The sequence below is a fragment of the Oncorhynchus kisutch genome, linkage group LG8 (assembly GCF_002021735.2).
Source record: "Oncorhynchus kisutch isolate 150728-3 linkage group LG8, Okis_V2, whole genome shotgun sequence".
In the NCBI taxonomy this organism is placed as follows: domain Eukaryota; kingdom Metazoa; phylum Chordata; class Actinopteri; order Salmoniformes; family Salmonidae; genus Oncorhynchus; species Oncorhynchus kisutch.
The window spans coordinates 66650079-66667132 of NC_034181.2; the positions used below are offsets into that span (position 1 = coordinate 66650079).

The 17054-nt window shown below is 43.4% G+C and overlaps 3 protein-coding genes across 5 annotated transcripts in view; 1 reads left to right on the forward strand and 2 right to left on the reverse strand.

Annotated features, from left to right (window-relative positions):
- The window catches only part of LOC109895389 (ubiquitin carboxyl-terminal hydrolase 10), a 30931-nt gene extending 27880 nt beyond the window's left edge, over positions 1-3051 (reverse strand). The window contains exon 1 of one of the 2 annotated variants that reach the window (XM_020489044.2): positions 2715-3051. In XM_020489044.2, the coding sequence (XP_020344633.1) occupies positions 2715-2741 (27 nt within the window). In that variant the 5' untranslated portion in view covers positions 2742-3051. The remainder of the gene's footprint in view (positions 1-2714) is intronic. The other variant, XM_020489046.2, reaches the window with a different exon arrangement.
- A 383-nt stretch (positions 3052-3434) lies between these two features.
- On the forward strand, positions 3435-7875 carry marveld3 (MARVEL domain containing 3). 2 transcript variants are annotated; one of them, XM_020488656.2, is made up of 4 exons: positions 3435-3592; positions 4767-5088; positions 6259-6356; positions 7017-7875. In XM_020488656.2, the coding sequence occupies exons 2-4, from the start codon at positions 4790-4792 to the stop codon at positions 7625-7627; spliced, it is 1008 nt and encodes a 335-aa protein (XP_020344245.1). In that variant the 5' UTR covers positions 3435-3592; positions 4767-4789; the 3' UTR covers positions 7628-7875. The 2 variants fall into 2 exon arrangements, with proteins under 2 accessions (XP_020344245.1, XP_020344244.1); XM_020488655.2 differs by having other exon boundaries at positions 3436-3691.
- A 388-nt stretch (positions 7876-8263) lies between these two features.
- The window catches only part of LOC109895248 (PH domain leucine-rich repeat-containing protein phosphatase 2-like), a 51673-nt gene continuing 42882 nt past the window's right edge, over positions 8264-17054 (reverse strand). The window contains exons 18-19 of the mRNA XM_031830914.1: positions 16710-16941; positions 8264-16543 (exon numbers count right to left, since the gene is read on the reverse strand). Coding sequence (XP_031686774.1) covers positions 15251-16543; positions 16710-16941 — 1525 coding nt within the window. The 3' untranslated portion in view covers positions 8264-15250. The remainder of the gene's footprint in view (positions 16544-16709; positions 16942-17054) is intronic.

A 17054-nucleotide genomic window follows, 5' to 3' on the forward strand; every position in this document is an offset into this window, starting at 1 on the left:
TTTGATTTTTAAAAAAATAGCTTACAAGGAGTTTTATGACTTTGGTAGTGCATGGTCAGATGAACCAAGTCTCGGGCCCTGGGAAGAACCATTTTAAAGGCCCGTCTCTTGGCATCAAAGAGAATTCTGCAGTTTAAGCTAATTTCCTGCAATCTACACATTTTGTCATGTGGCAGAGATGTTTGTGTTGTTGTAGCTTTAAAGCTAATATCTTAAAAGACCCCACTTTGAGAACCCTTGTTGCAAACTAAGAAGCTGCTAGCCAACACTAGCTCTCAAGCAGACATAAGCAATGGAAAGTTGTAACAGTAATAGCTATGGTAGAATAATAGCTCGAAGCTAAGCTGTTAGCTAGCTATGATATTTACAAGATGGCTAGATGGTAGTGCTTTTTGAGGTGAGTGGTATTTATTAAAAAACACCCACGATCTTCGATGGTGCATTTAATGTGCCAAAGAATTATGAATTATGCAGGTTGAACACGAACAGAATAAAATAAACAATTAATGGAACTGACTGTATATTACTACTTATCAACCATAATGTATTCGCATTACTTTAATACAATATTTGATGACTATTTCATTTCAAGTCATCAATCTCTATATATCTGTGGCCTATGCTGTCTGACAAATCACAATTTTAGTAGTTATTCAAAGAAAATAAGGCACACTTTTGAATGCTGAATACCAACCATCGATCCCTTAGGTCATGTATTTTCAGGTAGAGATACCTCTAAACTGTTTCTACCCCTCTCGATTGCACATTCTCTCTTCGCTTAGTCTCCGTGTCAGCTCCATTTCGTTTTTATAATTGCTCAGGGCTCCAAACAGAACGGAAAAGTAGGCTGGCACAATAGATTATGGTCATCGTACTCAAATCACCATGTTTTCAGCACCAAAGTACGTAGTATATTAGCCTGTTGAAAACTACAACTCCCTACTATGTCACACAGTTCAGACTATTCCATTTATCTCTACAGAAAATGCGCAGAGCTCAAAAATTGGAATTAAAATAATTGAACCGCCATGGGTCAATTAGTTGTTTAAAAAATGAAAAATAACCAACATTTCTTTTAATCGCTCAGCACTACTAACTAGCACGGGGAGCAGTAAGGTGAATTTCTAGTTTAAAAAAACAAACATTTTATTTAACTAGGCAAGTCAGTTACAATGACGGCCTACTAGATCCACCAAGGTCTGGAACATCTGTGTTTAATTCAGGAAACGGTCCTCTACAAGCTAGAATGGTGAATACAATTTAAATTGAACCCACTCAACCGGTTATCTGCGTGGCTCTCCTTATATGGACAGGTAGACAATATATCCACAGGAAAGTGTTATTAAACCAACTTTTCAAAGAACTGGTAGTGTGTTCAGATTTCTATCACCTGACATGCACAAAACCATGTAAAAAACGTGCACAGAGCTTGGCAAGTATACATGCGTCGCGTGCATGTTTATGCATTGTGTTCATGCGTGTGACAAATCTTACTACCAGCACTTTGAAAAGTTGGTTTAATAATGATTTATTGTGGATATATTATAGTCTCATTCCTGCCCACGGAGACAACCGGTACAGTAGGCTCAAATGTTGTATTTTATTCAACATTCCAGCATGTAGATAGATTATCATTTCCTGAATTAAAAAGGATGTTCCATAGGTTGGTGGATTTAGAAATTCACTAGCCTGGTCCCCAGCAGGCAAGCTTGCTACATGGATGTATACAGCCATGTCTAGCTAGTTAGCTAATGTTATACACGGGCAGAATATATAGCTAACTACCTTTCAATGTAGGATATATAGCTAGCTACCTAGCTAGTAGTTACGACTTCAGGCCGTGACAAGTCATTACAGCTAAACAGATCATGGAGGTCTGTCCACATGAGTCAGCTTCCCTTGAAAGCAGCACAACTAGCTACATGCTCTAAAGGGGAAATCAAAAACGGAGTGCACAACGCGCAAGCTCCGAACCGTTTGCCGAATTATGAATGGTACAGATTCGGAAATATACATAAACCGCTTCTGATCAGGCCCAGTGTAGTTAGTAGCTAAGTCATTAGCCACACCATCTGCGTCCGCACGAACTCTGGCTAGTTGTCCAGCTAGCTAAATGAAGCTAGGTAGCTAGCTGGCCAGACAAATCAATTAAAGTTTACGTTTGACCATATACAATTTTATGAATTCCTTGCTTATAACTCGTCGGCACTTTTTAACATTACTCGTATCTAAATGCTAAGCTAGCTAACAACCAGTTATTAAAATTTGCACTGTGATAAGCAGGCCTGTCGCATCAGCCAGAGCAGGTGGGCCATGCACATACACGCAGCATTTTTCAACAACTACAAATTGTCAAAGGAAAATTACAACTGTTCGAGTCTTTCGAATGTTATTTTCTCAACCCAAAACGTGACCACGATTTTTGCCAATTTTTAGATTTTCAACTAACCCTACTTCGAGTACTGTTGGCTAATTTGAATGGAGGCTCCTCGGGCCTGTACCATGCTGGTGTTTCAATGGGGAAATAGGCTTTTTAGGGCAGCATTAGCAAGCATTTATCATCACACGTCTCTATGACGCGAGTTACCACTATATTGTGGCCAAGAAATACATCAAGAAATCTAACTATTTTACTTAAGACTACTTTTTCCATGAATCTTATGTCAAATGTGAAATTCTAGGCGTATCAGCAGCGTGAATAGTTGTAACGTTACCTGGTTAACGTTACTCTGAGAAGCCATGCTCCCTGTGAGATTCTCTTTTCCAATCAGAAGATGGACGTTCTCCGGGGAAGGTGTTAGTTTTTTGTAATAATTATTACAAAAGACAGCCTAATTCGACATCCTTTTCATTTTCTCGGCAATGGACTGACAGTTGTATTTTAAGGTTGTTTTATTGCTACAGCATATCACGCTGCTTCCCCCGCCGTCGCCGCCATTTCTGTCTCGCCTCCTTGCTTCTGGCCTGCGCGCGCCGCGGATGGCTAGTGTGCTCTGGGAACGCATGCGTTTACGTCCGGGTAGGAGGGTATAGTAGTGAACGTTTGACAGCTTGAGTAGGAGCTAAAAGAGCTGTCAGCTATGTATCATTTAGGACAGACCGATTGTGTTGTTATAACGAAGCTGTTTTGCTAATTCAACATTCCATCCATGCACATGTGTAAAAAATAAAAAGGGAAATGTGTGTGTGTGTGGGGGGGGGGGTGCACCACAATCTAACAAATATATATATATATATATATATATATATATATATATCCCCAACACCCCTTCCCACTACTTTGGCACCAACAGAGTCGTCCTGCCTGGGAGTCTGGAATCCCTTCTCTTAAAGCCCCCAGTAGTTCTTCTGCACTAAAATCTCTGACACCCAAAAACTTCACAATTGAAACACCACTTTTTCCACCGACACTACACACCTTTGTCCCATGCCCTCGGAATGCTGTTTTTGTGGTAGGGGTGGAGTTCTATAGAGCGAACAGGTGAGAGGGAGGAGCTTGGAGACGAAAGACTTCCCAAGATACAAGAAAAGTAAGACGTAAAGAATCCAATCATTCGCACAAATTAATCCAGATAAGAACCAGAATTAAGAGGTATTGTTAATTGTTCTTTCTTCATTCATCAATTCGTTATCTCAATGTTTGGTTCGCTTCAACACACAGCATACCCGTGACCCTTATCATTCGTCACAGGTAACGTTAACTTGTATGTTTTTAACTCCATCAAATATAGTATCAAACGTTATTCCATAGTGCCTTCAACCCTCAAGTCACAACCTGGTCTCAGAGCATTTCGTATTATTCTGTACGTAAATCCGAAACCCACCATTTAGTATGGTATGTATTAATTTGTGGGTGTCCATCACCCATTTCGTATGATATGTTGTGACATTTGGGTTGCTAGACTCTCGCGTTATACTTTCGGTTTTGCCTTAAGTAACCATATGTCTTATGTAACCATATCAAACGTCATACTAAATGGCGCACCTCAGATGTACTTACAGAATAATACGAAATGCTCGGAGACCAGGTTGATAGTCAGTGTCAGCATTTTGTGTGACGTTTTAAACCTTTGTCAAAGTTTTTCAATGTGTATTCAGTTGTGTGCAGAATCATGGAGATATCATTCAAGATGGGTCTGACTGTGACTCCCATCCTGGCCAGGTTGGAACCACCCAGGGAAAACACGCCCAAAACCTGCCCCGCTTTCATGTGGCTCCTGGATGCATCTCTCTATTGGCTCCAGGCTGCTTCCTCATTCTATGGGTCGCAGTAATGGGTAAATGCTTCCCACTGGGCAACTGTATCACAGTGTCGCCGGGCGGTGCTACGCGCCGTAGAATGAGGAAATAGTCACGAGACAATCAAAAGAGAAGCATCCAGGAGCCAATTGACAGAAGGGGTGGGTTTTTGGCAGGTTTCTCCTGGACAGTTTTTGCCTGGTAGGGTAAGAACCACCCAAGACGCGGGTCACAGTCAGACCATAACGGAAGATTCAGGTTACATCCCTTCCCCAGGGCTCCTTATGGAGAGATACCCATTACTGCTGTTAGATTACCCCCATCTTTACTCTGTAGTCATTTCTGAATCGGAGGAATGCGACGTGGTAACTCACTAGTGCCAACAAGCATTGCCACCAATGTTTAGTAGGGCTACATGCACAAATAATAGATTGGGATTGTCATCTGATCTCCCTGAGATATCGGTATGACACCTTTACACTAATACTCAATTGATCACGGCAATGATCATTCGAATACATTTTCAGAGAAGTGGCCAAGAGACCAGACAATGCCAGAGAGAAGCAGATACCAGGAGAGGGATGAGTATGGCAAGAGCAGGGAGAGGGACCGCACTCACGACCGAGGAAGCTCCTCACATGAAGAGAGAGACCGGGAAAGGAAAAGAGAGAGAGACCGGCGGAAGAGAGACCAAATGGACGAGAGATACAGGGATGAGAAGGACTCTGGAGCTGACAGGAGGGTCAGGGAGAAGGACTACTCTGGCAGACAGCGGGATACGACACCTCACTCTCACAAGGACGCACCACCTGACCACAGAGGCAGTAGTCAACAAGGACAACAGAGAGCGTAAGAGACCATCTGACTGTCATAGAGTGGCTTCCACAGTTACCATCCTGGGCATTGCTGAGCACATGTTGGTTTTGTTGCTAATCAACTAACCCCTCTATGGGCAGAGAGGTTTGGAACTCTTTCTTATTGGTCTATTAACTAATTTACCGTCTGGTGATGTCACCAGGCAGGCCAAAACTCCATCCCACCAAAACATTAAAAGGGCATTATCATAACTTTCACAATTTCACATTATTATTCCAACCTCAGTGTGGAAATATACAGTGTACAAAATAATAGGAACACTATTATATTAGGAACACTACTATTATTGAGATTCACCCCCTTTTGCCCTCAAAACAGCCTCAATTCGTCAGGGCATGGATTCTAGGTGGTGTCTAAAGCATTCCACCGGGAGGCTGCCCTATGTTGACCGCAATGCTTCCCACAGTTGGGTCAAGTTGGTTGGATGTCCTTTGGGTGGTGGATCATTCTTGATACACACGGGAAACTTTTGAGTGTGAGAAACCCCGCAGCCTTGCAGTTCTTGACACACTCAACTCGGTGCACCTGGCACCTACTACCATACCCTGTTCAACGTCACTTAAATCTTCCGTATTGCCCATTCTCTCTGAATAGTATACATGCACAATCCATATCTCAATTGTCTCAAGACTTAAAAATCCATCTTTAACCGGTCTTCTCCCCTTCATCTACACTGACTGAAGTATATTTAACAGATGACATCAATAAGGGATCATAGCTTTCACCTGGTCAGTCTGTCATGGAAAGAGCATGTGTTCCTAATGTTTAGTACACTGTGTATATAAAACACAGGAAAAGTCATCCTTGGGGATATAGTTGTATGATTTATTTAACTTTCCAATCATTGGTTTTTGTTTGGCATACATTTTAAAGTGAAAATCTGAGTCTGCATCATTCTGTTACCGTATTATTGCCCAAATATACTGTACAGCGTGAGAAGTCTCCAGTTTCACTGGTTTGGAATGGACTCCTTGTAATGTCTGTCTGTTTGTGTTTGAATGGCACATTGACTCTTGGGGTGCCCAAAGTAAACCCCTTGAATACAAAACCTGCTCTCTGCTATGGAGGAGGGTTGTGGTGTGGTGGGTTTATGTGGTGTAGTTTCAATGTAAAATGTATCAACTTGTGATTTTGTCTTTGCAGGTATACAGAAGCCTCCACATCTCCCTCTGTGGGGGAATACTATGAGCCACAAGACAGACAGGCTCTGTACAACCTCAGATATGCCTTAACAGCCAGAGGCAAGTCATGTTTAAATTAAAGAACAAACAGCAACAACTTACACCTGAAATGTTTTTGTGGGTGAATCTTGTTGGTACGGTGTAGCAGGCGTTGTTCTGTTTAATTGGTCCTGGGATTTATTCACTCGGAACCAAACAGAACCAAATGGGGAGGGACCTACCTGAATTTGTCCAATATAAACTCGATTTCGTTGGGCACAAACGGTTTCCATTGCAAAAGGTTTTGAACTAATGACTACACCCCTGTAGTAGGAATGTAGTTGGGTTACGAATGAACTAACCAACCACATGACCACCCTCTGAGGGTACAGGGGATTTATGAGGGGATTGGAGTTTTGAGTTATAATATCTGTATTACTCAACATTTAGGAGTTTTTGTATTTGGTTTCTTTCTCCAAATTGTTTGTTCATCCATGATATGTTTAATTCACACAATGGCATACTGTCTCTTCTATCTCCCTCTGAGGTGAAATTCCCACTGAAATTAACCATCAACCATGTTGGTTGAACTCGGATCAACCTCAATTTAGCTGCATTGTCGCATAATCCTCCCTCTCTTGTGAAACGTATAACTTGACCTTCAACTCAGCTCGATTTCTCCCAGACTCTTACTGTATGATAAGTCATGTATTTAGCTCTTTCTTGATCTGTTCTGTTCAGGTCTATGCCAGATAATGGAGGTCTTTGTAAACCTGCTGATAGTCATCTGCTCAGGAGTGTCCTACAGTAACTCCGGGGGTTACCGGGACCTGGCCAGCCTCGGGGGTCTCTACCAGTACTACTATGGAGGAGCACAGGCTTTCACTGGAGCAGACGCAGACAGGGTCAAGGAGCTGGACAAACTGTTCCACCAGCTCAAGCTACCTCCATACATCTTCAGCATGGCCTGTGGAGGGGCTCTGATGGTTTATGCCTGCATCATTCTGGCTTTCGGGGTTTTGAGAGTCCCTTACCGCTGGCCCCCTGTGCTGCTGGGTGAGGCCCTGGTGAACCTCCTGATCGGCCTGGGCTACATCCCTGCCCTGGCCTTCTACTTCATCAAGCTGCAGGAGACCTACGACAACCCCATCTGTACAGAGAGGGAAGCGCTCTACAAGAGCAAAGGGCATCAGGGCTTTGCGTGTGCACTCAATGGAGCAGACATCGCTGGAGGCCTCTTCGGGGTGCTTGGAGTCATTGTTTTCATCTTCGGAATGGTCTTGGCCATCCGTGCTTTCAGGGCAGTGAGGGAGATGAAGAGACTGAGAGCGATGGAAGATTGTAACTTATAACGGGGTTTGCTCACCCCCCACTGTGAATAGAGTGGAAAAAATGTAGGGTTGAGGTCAAATTTGGTCAAACAGCAATAAATGCTAGTGTATTTTATATGAACTGTGATTGATAAAAAACGTTTCTGTACAAAGAGCAATTTTGTACATTTGTGACTTCAAAAACCGCACACTTGTTTTACTAAATGTTACAGATGTGAGACATCTACACTGTCAAACATTGTTCTTTACTAATAAAAATCTTAAACGGATGTATTTCTCTTCCTCATGAACCCTCTTGCCTAGAATATCTCCATTTTATCATGTAGAAGAATAGTTGTTTGTGGTCTCTGTGGGACTGAAAACATAAATCTGAGTAGAGCAAAGAGAGCAGGGGTGTATTCATTCCGCCGATTCTGTTGCAAAACGCTTCTTAAACGAAAGCGAACGGGGAGGGATCTACCTGAATTGATCCAATAAAAATCTTGTTTTGCTATGTTTGCTTCCATTTGGTTCTGAAACGGTAAACGGTTTCTGCAATGCAGCTCAGAAACACCATGGATTTGCGTCTGTGGATAGTGTCTGGCCAATGCTATCATCAGAAAGACAATCGAGGGGAACAGAAGGTAGGGAAACGATAGAAATGCACCAAGGCCCAGGTTTTTCACAGTATAAATTTTTATTGCTACTTGTCTGAAAGTTAATTAAAAATACAGCTTTTCTGCTCAAAACTAGTCATAGCAGCATCTCAAATGAAATAATAAACCATCGCCCACTGAAAATTTTAAGGAGTACAATTCTGGCTGAAACAGCAAAAGTGCTCATGGTTAGTCCTTCCCTAAATGATAAAACAAGGTATCCTCTAAAACGAATTACAGCAAATATTTAACAGAATACAAATATTTGTAGCAGTTTTCTACATGCTAAAATATAAACAAAAATATTAGATATGCTCCAGATATTCAAAACAATGCCTTGGCTTACAAACAATGTTAACATTTTGTAGAAAGTAATCACATATATGCACTGTATACATTTTATATTTATATGCATTTATATATGGCATGCTTCAGACATTAAATACACAAATTAGAATCTTAAATAAAAATACCATAATATGCAACGATATACAATAGAATCCCTTTATTCTAGATTCTGTAGTGGAGAAGGACCTATACATTTGCATGAAACAATGTAGAAAAATAAACCTCAGCTTCTTGGCATTGAGAGAAAATATTCAAGCATCTCTAGAAAAGAAAGTACAGAAAGAAAGGTGAGATCAAACAATGTTTACTTTGGTCACATGTTAAACAATTAGAACGTCCTCAATATCGGAACGTCCTCAATATCAGATTCTTTCCAGAGTTCACCATAATCATTCAACAGAATGGAGATTCATTCTGTTAAATATAATAGCAACACATGCATGCACGTGTGCATACTTTCTCACTCAGACCACAATGACAAACAGGCAGGCAGCATGTTCTCCCTCTGTGAAGAGAAATAAAACCTATAATGTGTTTACAGAGATTGGATTAACTGAATCAGAAAAGCATTGACACCATAACCTACTTAAATATGCATACCGTCACACACAGCTGTATTTACATAGGATTATGGTGCACTCAGATCATGAACAGTAGTTGATCTCCTCTACTAAATAATTAAAGGGAATACTTTGCCATCATTGTGATGTCACCTTGATCTGTTACTCTGTGCCCCATCTTACTGTAGCCATACGTACGGTATGCATATGTACAGGCACATTTATTCCTCTATATAGGTTAATGACCTTCTCAATCAATATTGTTTCTAGCTCTTGTTAGTAGGAGTCAACTTTTTGGTTCTTTACAAAAGCAAGGGAGAGTTGACTGTAAACAAAATAGCAAATAATAATTGGCTAAGGATTTGCAGATGCATGTTCTTACATTTGGAATGCATTTTTGGCTGCTAGAACACATAACATGGGTGCATTTGGAACGCACCGGGCTTAGTAGTGTGTTGCTGGTCCCCACTTGGCAAACTAGGGCCCAATTATGGAGCCTCTTGATCAACTTTTCTACATGGACCACTGTGTAGAAAGAGTTGACAAGAGGTGAAAACGCACACGATGGCAGAACGCTGCACTTCACCATTCTCACACATGCATACGCACACACAGACAAGAATGCTCAGTTACTACTCATTTCCATAGTTAAGAAAAAAGGATCCTCCTAGGTGTGTAACCTGTGAGTAATATAAACAGGTGACACTTTGCATATTTGATGTGAGGGAATTCATGTTCATAATCATCTACATTGTGTAGTTTATTTGAAGTCCAACTTCCTGTTCATTAAGAGGATTATGAGAACTTTGAATTATCTTGTTCCACCAACCACATCAAAGACAATCACCTCTTCATACTGTTCTTATGTTCTCAACTTAAATGCCATATGAAAATGTCAGATGTGTGCAAGCTCAAATCTGTTTCTTTAGTCTGTCCTGTAATGCTCAGGGTGGAGGGCAAACCCACACCTGTGGTGCGTACATGTACCTGTGTTACCGCCTGAGGCACAACAGGTGGCTTCCGTTGGCAAACAAAGCAATATTCAAAATGCCTGCTTTCTGCCACTTATCATCCCTAGAATGAGCCAGGATCTTTCACCCCACAACACCAGCTGCTGTTCCTCTCATGGAAGCAGAATGACTCAATACAAAAAAAGCCTTAAGACTTGAACAAGGAAGAACAATGCCTATCTTTGTGCTAAAAGACAAACTTGCATCCAACCGAAAAGCAGTTTTGTAATTCTCTCACACTTCACTTTGAATTATTAGCACTTCTATTGGATACTTTCTCTTAGAGAAGACATATGTTTGGCTGACAGAAGCCACAACAACGACAACTCAAGCCCTATGAGTTCATGTGCATTTTTGATAAATCTCACATAATACTCAAATATCAATCTTTGAATATATTTATCTCCCTATGTACAAAGTGCTTTCAACAGTATTTGATCCTTTGAAGAGCAGATGTTGTCCGAAGTTGGAACAAAATAAGTGAATAAAACATACAGTTGAAGTCAGAAGTTTACATACACTTAGGTTGAAGTCATTAAAACTAGTTTTTCAACCACTCCACAAATTTCTTGTTAACAAACTATAGTTTTGGAAAGTCGGTTAGGACATCTGCTTTGTGCATGACACAAGTAATTTTTTCCAACAATTGTTTACAGACATATTAATTCACTGTATCACAGTTCCAGTGGGTCAGAAGTTTACATATACTAAGTTGATTGTGCCTTTAAACAGCTAGGAACATTCCAGAAAATGATGTCATGGCTTCAGAAGCTCCTGAAAGGCTAATTTACATAATTTCAGTCAATTGGAGGTGTACCCGTGGATGTATTTCAAGGCCTACTTTCAAACTCATTGCCTCTTTGCTTGACATCAGGGGAAAATCTAAAGAAATCAGCCAAGACCTCAGAAAAAAAACTGTAGACCCCCACAAGTCTGGTTCATCCTTGGGAGCAATTTCCAAATGCCTGAAGGTACCACGTACATCTGTACGAACAATAGTACGCAAGTATAAACACCATGGGACCACGCAGCCGTCATACCACTCAGGGAGGAGACGTGTTCTGTCTCCTAGAGATGAACATACTTTGGTGCGAATCAATCCCAGAACAACAGCAAAGGAACTTGTGAAGATGCTGGAGGAAATGGGTACAAAAGTATCTATATCCACAGTTAAACGAGTCCTATATCGACATAACCTGAAAGGCCGCTCAGCAAGGAAGAAGCCACTGCTCCAAAACCGCCATAAAAAAGCCAGACTACGGTTTGCAACTGCACATGGGGACAAAGATCGTACTTTTTGGAGAAATGTCCTCTGGTCTGATGAAACAAAAATAGAACTGTTTGGCCATAATGACCATCGTTATGTTTGGAGGAAAAAGGGGGAGGCTTGCAACCCGGAAAACACCATCCCAGCCGTGAAACACGGGGGTGACAGCATCATGTTGTGGGGGTGCTTTGATGCAGGAGGGACTGGTGCACTTCACAAAATAGGCCACCACAAAGCCCTGACCTCAATCCCATAGAACATTTGTGGGCAGAACTGAAAAAGCGTGTGGGAACATGGAGGCCTACGAACCTGACTCAGTTACACCAGCTCTGTCAGGAGGAATGGGCCAGCATTCACCCAACTTATTGAGGGAAGGTTGTGGAAGGCTACCTGAAACGTTTGACCCAAGTTAAACAATTTAAAGGCAATGTTACCAAATACTAATTGAGTGTATGCAAACTTCTGAACCACTGGGAATGTGATGAAAGAAATAAAAGTTGAAATGAATCATTCTCTACTATTATTCTGACATTTCACATTCTTAAAATAAAGTGGTGATCCTAACTGACCTAACTAAGATGTAAACATCCAACTTCAATTGTATATAATACATCTCATATTATAAGCAAGCAGGCTTTAGAAAGGAAAATTCACCAATCAATCCAGTCTTGAATGTTAAGGATGAAGTAAATAGCCATTTCGAAGCCGCTGTGAGGTTTTTGAGCATCTAAAATACTGCCAATTCTACGAAACCTTTAGAATCCACCCCTCTGGTCCTAATCCTTGTTCTACTGGCTTGAAACGTTACATTGCTCCCTCTGCAATTTGGAGAAAATAATGCAAAATATTGCCGTGTTATATGCTCCTGACCTTGCCACGTAAGGTCAAAGGGCAAAACCAGCTCCGCTAAAGGAAATAAAACCAACAGAAAAAGACAGTCACCATCATCATTAGGACTGGCAGCACTGCATTAAGGCTATGAACAAGCATAGTGGGTTGTAGCTAGCTAAGCAGCTATGGTAAGTATTACAACCATGCCACTAGCCTTCTCACAGTGGCATCTAGGAACACATCCCAGTCATTCTCTTGTCAGACAACAAGCCCTCTCTTACTAAGTCAGAAAGTTGTCCTCTCTAAAATGGGTTAGGGTTAGGCACAAAGGGGAAGGGTGAAAGATTTTGGTCTGCAGCTTTGATATATCAATGATGAGTCAATTAGTGGAATACTATCCTCTAACATTGCTGGAGCACAAGTGCAACTTTATAGAAATGTCATATTCACAGTCAACTGACCCATATTATGCAGATGCCTTTATTCAAAGTAATGTCCATGACGGACATATTTCACAATGTCTGTGCTAGATAAAAGTCAGGGCCACTCCATAGCTCAGCAACACTAAAACCATTTGCAAATGCCCCAAATAAAGTCTGAACTCAAATTCTGATGCAAAACGAATGGCTTACACTCAATACTTTAGTTTTTTCACTCTTCTCGGGACACAAAAGTGCTTTGCTCATTTTTGCTAAAATTCCACAAACGTAATCTGATAAACCCGTTTTCCTCATTGGTTGGATGGTATTAACCAAGGGTCCTCTGACAGCTTAGAAACATATGGAACAGACAAAGGCTTGTCTCTACACTGTGAAAGAAGAGTAAGAGAACATCCTCCTCAGCATTAGGTCAGGTGTCCTTACATACCTCTTGAAACGTTGTTCCTTCACAATACCCCATCCAGTCATCCACCCACCTGTTGAAATGGTTTGGTGTTGCCACTCATGTGAGCTTCACACCACCCCTCTTACTCAAACCAGCCCTTATTGTCGCCAAGACAACAATGAGCTGTTCTGTCCTGCCAACAAAAACACACTGTGCTTGTTCTGAATCTGTTATACAGTAGGTGGTAGCGGTGGTAGAGTACACTGGTGATATTCACTGATATAGAACTAACATTTGAGGCAATTCATAGTTATCACCACCAGATGTCCCACAAACCCCTATTGAATCTGTCAGTAGATTATTTCAATTATTTTTACTCTTCTCTCGCCGGTCCCTGACTTAAAATGAAGAGCATCAGCCAGCTATATCTACAGGCTCCAAAGGAATTATACAAACTGCATGATTAAAATAGACTTTCACAACATGCATACTTTTCATATACATGTCAAATAATATACCATGTTACATCCTCATTTTAGTACACTACTCATGGATATTTTGTTCAGTTGACTGTGAAGCTAATGGAATGATGGGAACAGAATGATTCTCAAACCTTAAAAAACACTTTCGATATGTTGGTCACTGGAGAGATTTTGCACAATTTCCTGGGTACAACAAGCGTGAAACTAGAAAAACTAAAGAAAAAGGGGCTACACAACCTCACAGTATCTGGACTCCTTAAATGATGGCACTCGAATAATGCGAAGAACATGTTTTTTCACCCATCACTTGTAATGATTACTGTACAGTATCTGGTGTGCATTGTAGCGTCTTTGAGATATGAACACCGTGAACAATTGTTTCGTCTTCATTGTCACCACTCATGTTGCCCATAAAACATAATTAATATAATGACTTTTTCTGTTAAAATTTGCTGACCATGCACCGTCACGGATACAGTGTTACAATAATGGTTTTGAAGCGGTATGCCATATTGGTTCTGTACAGGTGAGCAATGCACTGTCATGTTATTTTGCGTTTGCCTTTTTATGAGATCTTGATGCTATTTTTGAATGTTATTTTCTGTATTATTCCTCCCAGCAAGGCTTCAATGGTTTCCAAATGGATACGCATCCTGATGCTGGGACTAGGCCAAGCTGGCCTTGTGATTACACCACGATGTGGTTCTGCACTACACTGCTCAGACTAAATGTGTATATAGATACTAACTGTATTTTCCATATAGATGGATTATGGTGTTGATAGAAAGGGTCACTTCTTAGTTTTTTTTTGTAAATTCAAATTAGATTCGTTTTTTTTTATCGCCTGCTGTTATGTTCCTACCTGCCTCTAGCATACACAGTCTGAATCCTTGTGCCACAGAGTAAGGCCAGTCAGCCCAGTTTCCAGTCCTGCCAGCCATTGTGCGGTCAACAGGTTAGAGAGGGAGATAAAGTAGGATATATATACAGACAGACAGACAGAAAGAGAGAGAGCGAGCGCGTGAAGTGGCTGTACCATTGGTGGCCCCTGGAGGACGCTGTCACACAGTGATGTCCTATTCCAGGGTTAATACTGATGTGTGTCCCCTCCCCCCTCCATACACACACAGGCAGTGAGGCAGGGACATCTGGGGCTGAGTCATCTACAGTAGGCACTTTTTCACCTTTTGGTCACAGGACTTGTCCCTGGGATCTAGGAGCCCCTGCAGCCCCCAGCAATGGAATGATAACACACTCAAATGGATTATTCTACCATTTCACTATTTGACCTTCCTTCCAAGTAAAGGGAAATGTTGCAAACAAGTTCTGCAGTCTAAAACGCATGAGGTATTCTAGTTCAGGCTGGGGTATTTTGGCCTCCGGTGGCCCCCTTCTTTTCACAACCTATTTTCATGGTTGGTGACTTCAGTGCCTGTTCAGCTCTGATACTCAGACAGTTCCACCAGGTTCATCAGACAGTTAGCTAAGCACCTCTCTACGTCTAACGTGACGTAACGCATTCATGTGTGAACAGTCAAGGCCCCACATGTCCATCTGGTCTTCATGACAGAGCTGAATGGAAACTTGAACTGGAATATCCCACCTGTGCCAGAGAGACCTCCTCTGCCCCCCTGGTATGGCACTGTCACAGGACTACCACAGGGTGGCGCTGTGCTCTGGCCCCCTCTAGAGGGCAGTATCATAGACTTCCTGCTGTAGGGCAGGGATAGGGTTAGGGGCGAGGTCCCGCTGGGGCAGCATGGGAGCAGGGGGGTGGGGGTGGTCCCACACAGGGTCTCTGATGGAGGGGGGTGTGAAAGGGGGTGGAGGTCCTGGGACCATAGGGCTCTGGCCCCTCAGCTGTTCCCTAACATCCTGCTCTAGACTGGGAGGCACTACCAGCTGGTCCTCGGGGTCCTGCTGGGCAGGGGCAGTGAAGTAACCCGACTTCTTCTTAGGGGCCTCCAGGGCTACCTCGATGAGGTTGTGGCTATCTTCCGGGGCCACCACGGAGCCGTTGGAAAGCTTCTTCCCAAAGAGGCTGGAGGTGGAGGGGGACTTCTTTAGGTCAGAGATCTCTCTGCCACACACAGCCAGCAGGCAGCCATTAGTGGCTGACACCACCACGCTGTTCTGACGACGCATCTTCCCGTTGGGGTAGTCGGAGCGTGTCTTGTCCAGGTTGTGGTCCTTTGGGCTCGCGGCTGGCCCAGAACGGATCTGGAAAGCACAGCAGTGGATGTCCACCTCCACCTCCAGCTTGCTCCCATTGGAGATGACCCCCTCTAGTGGAGCCTCGTCATCACTGTCCAGCCCGTTGTCAGACTGGTTACTGGAGAAGGTGGCACAGGAGGGCTGGCGCTGGAATAGGACAGGGTGGGGCCCCCCTACCCCAGCTGAGCCGGGTCCCGCGGGGGCACAGAGCGTGGCTGCAGGGTGGAGACTACAGCGCCTCTCAGGTCGGGCCGTGGGGCCAGTGGAGGGGTGCTCGTCAGAGGCTGTGGAGCCCGCCTCACTCCCCACCTCCGAGGCCGAAGTCTCGCTGTTGAACTCTGAAGCGATGCCACTGCTGGAGGAGGGCGTGGCCGGGTCCCCTTGGGGAGCAGTGACGGGGAGGGGTGTTGGAGGGGGTCCCCGGGGTTCAATACCAGTACTGGCGTGAGGGGGCTCACAGGTACAGCTGTCCTCCCCGATGTGCAGGGACACCACCACCGCCCCCACATTGTCCCGGCAGCCGTAGCTCTGGGCCAGCGTGCAGAGCTTCTTGGCAGCTGCGCGGGGGTCCCTCACGGCCTGCACGTTGCACACAGCCTCCTGGTAGGACACCCTCTCAAACAGCGCCCGGTTCCCCAGGATCAAGAACTCATCTTGGGAACACAGGGGCTCAGTGCGCACCCAGGGCTTGGGCAGCACCCAGGGAGACAGATAAGAGCATCCCAGCAGGCGAGAGCAGCATGTCACTCCACTCACTTTGTTATCCTACAACACAATAACACAGGAGGGGACTCAGCTCTGCACTTTGAATACAAATGAATACCTCGGAGCATAAGGCATCACATCAAACATTAACTAACAAGTAGATCTTTATGAACACAAAGGCCCTCACAAAAACGTGCATTCACACACGCCTGACTCCCCACAGTACCTCAGTGATGATCGCCTTGCTCAGTTTGACCCTGTCCATCTCTTCGGTGCTCTGCTCCAGGCTGAAAACCTTGGAAAGGGGCAGGGGCTGGCCATCTCGACACAGCACCGCCTGGCAGCTGCCCACGTTGGCCACCGTCAGGCTGAAGTAGCTGCCCAGCTCCGACGGCTCGTGGTGGATGTAGCAGAGCAGGGCAGATGCACCCAGCTTCTGACCAGCCATGCCCAGTTTCCTGCATCATACATCACAGAATGCAACTATCAGCACATGCCCTGCAATTAGCTAGCTTCTTTGTTAAACATTAAAAGTAGACCATTATGAATATTCATTATGTTGTTATTTGCA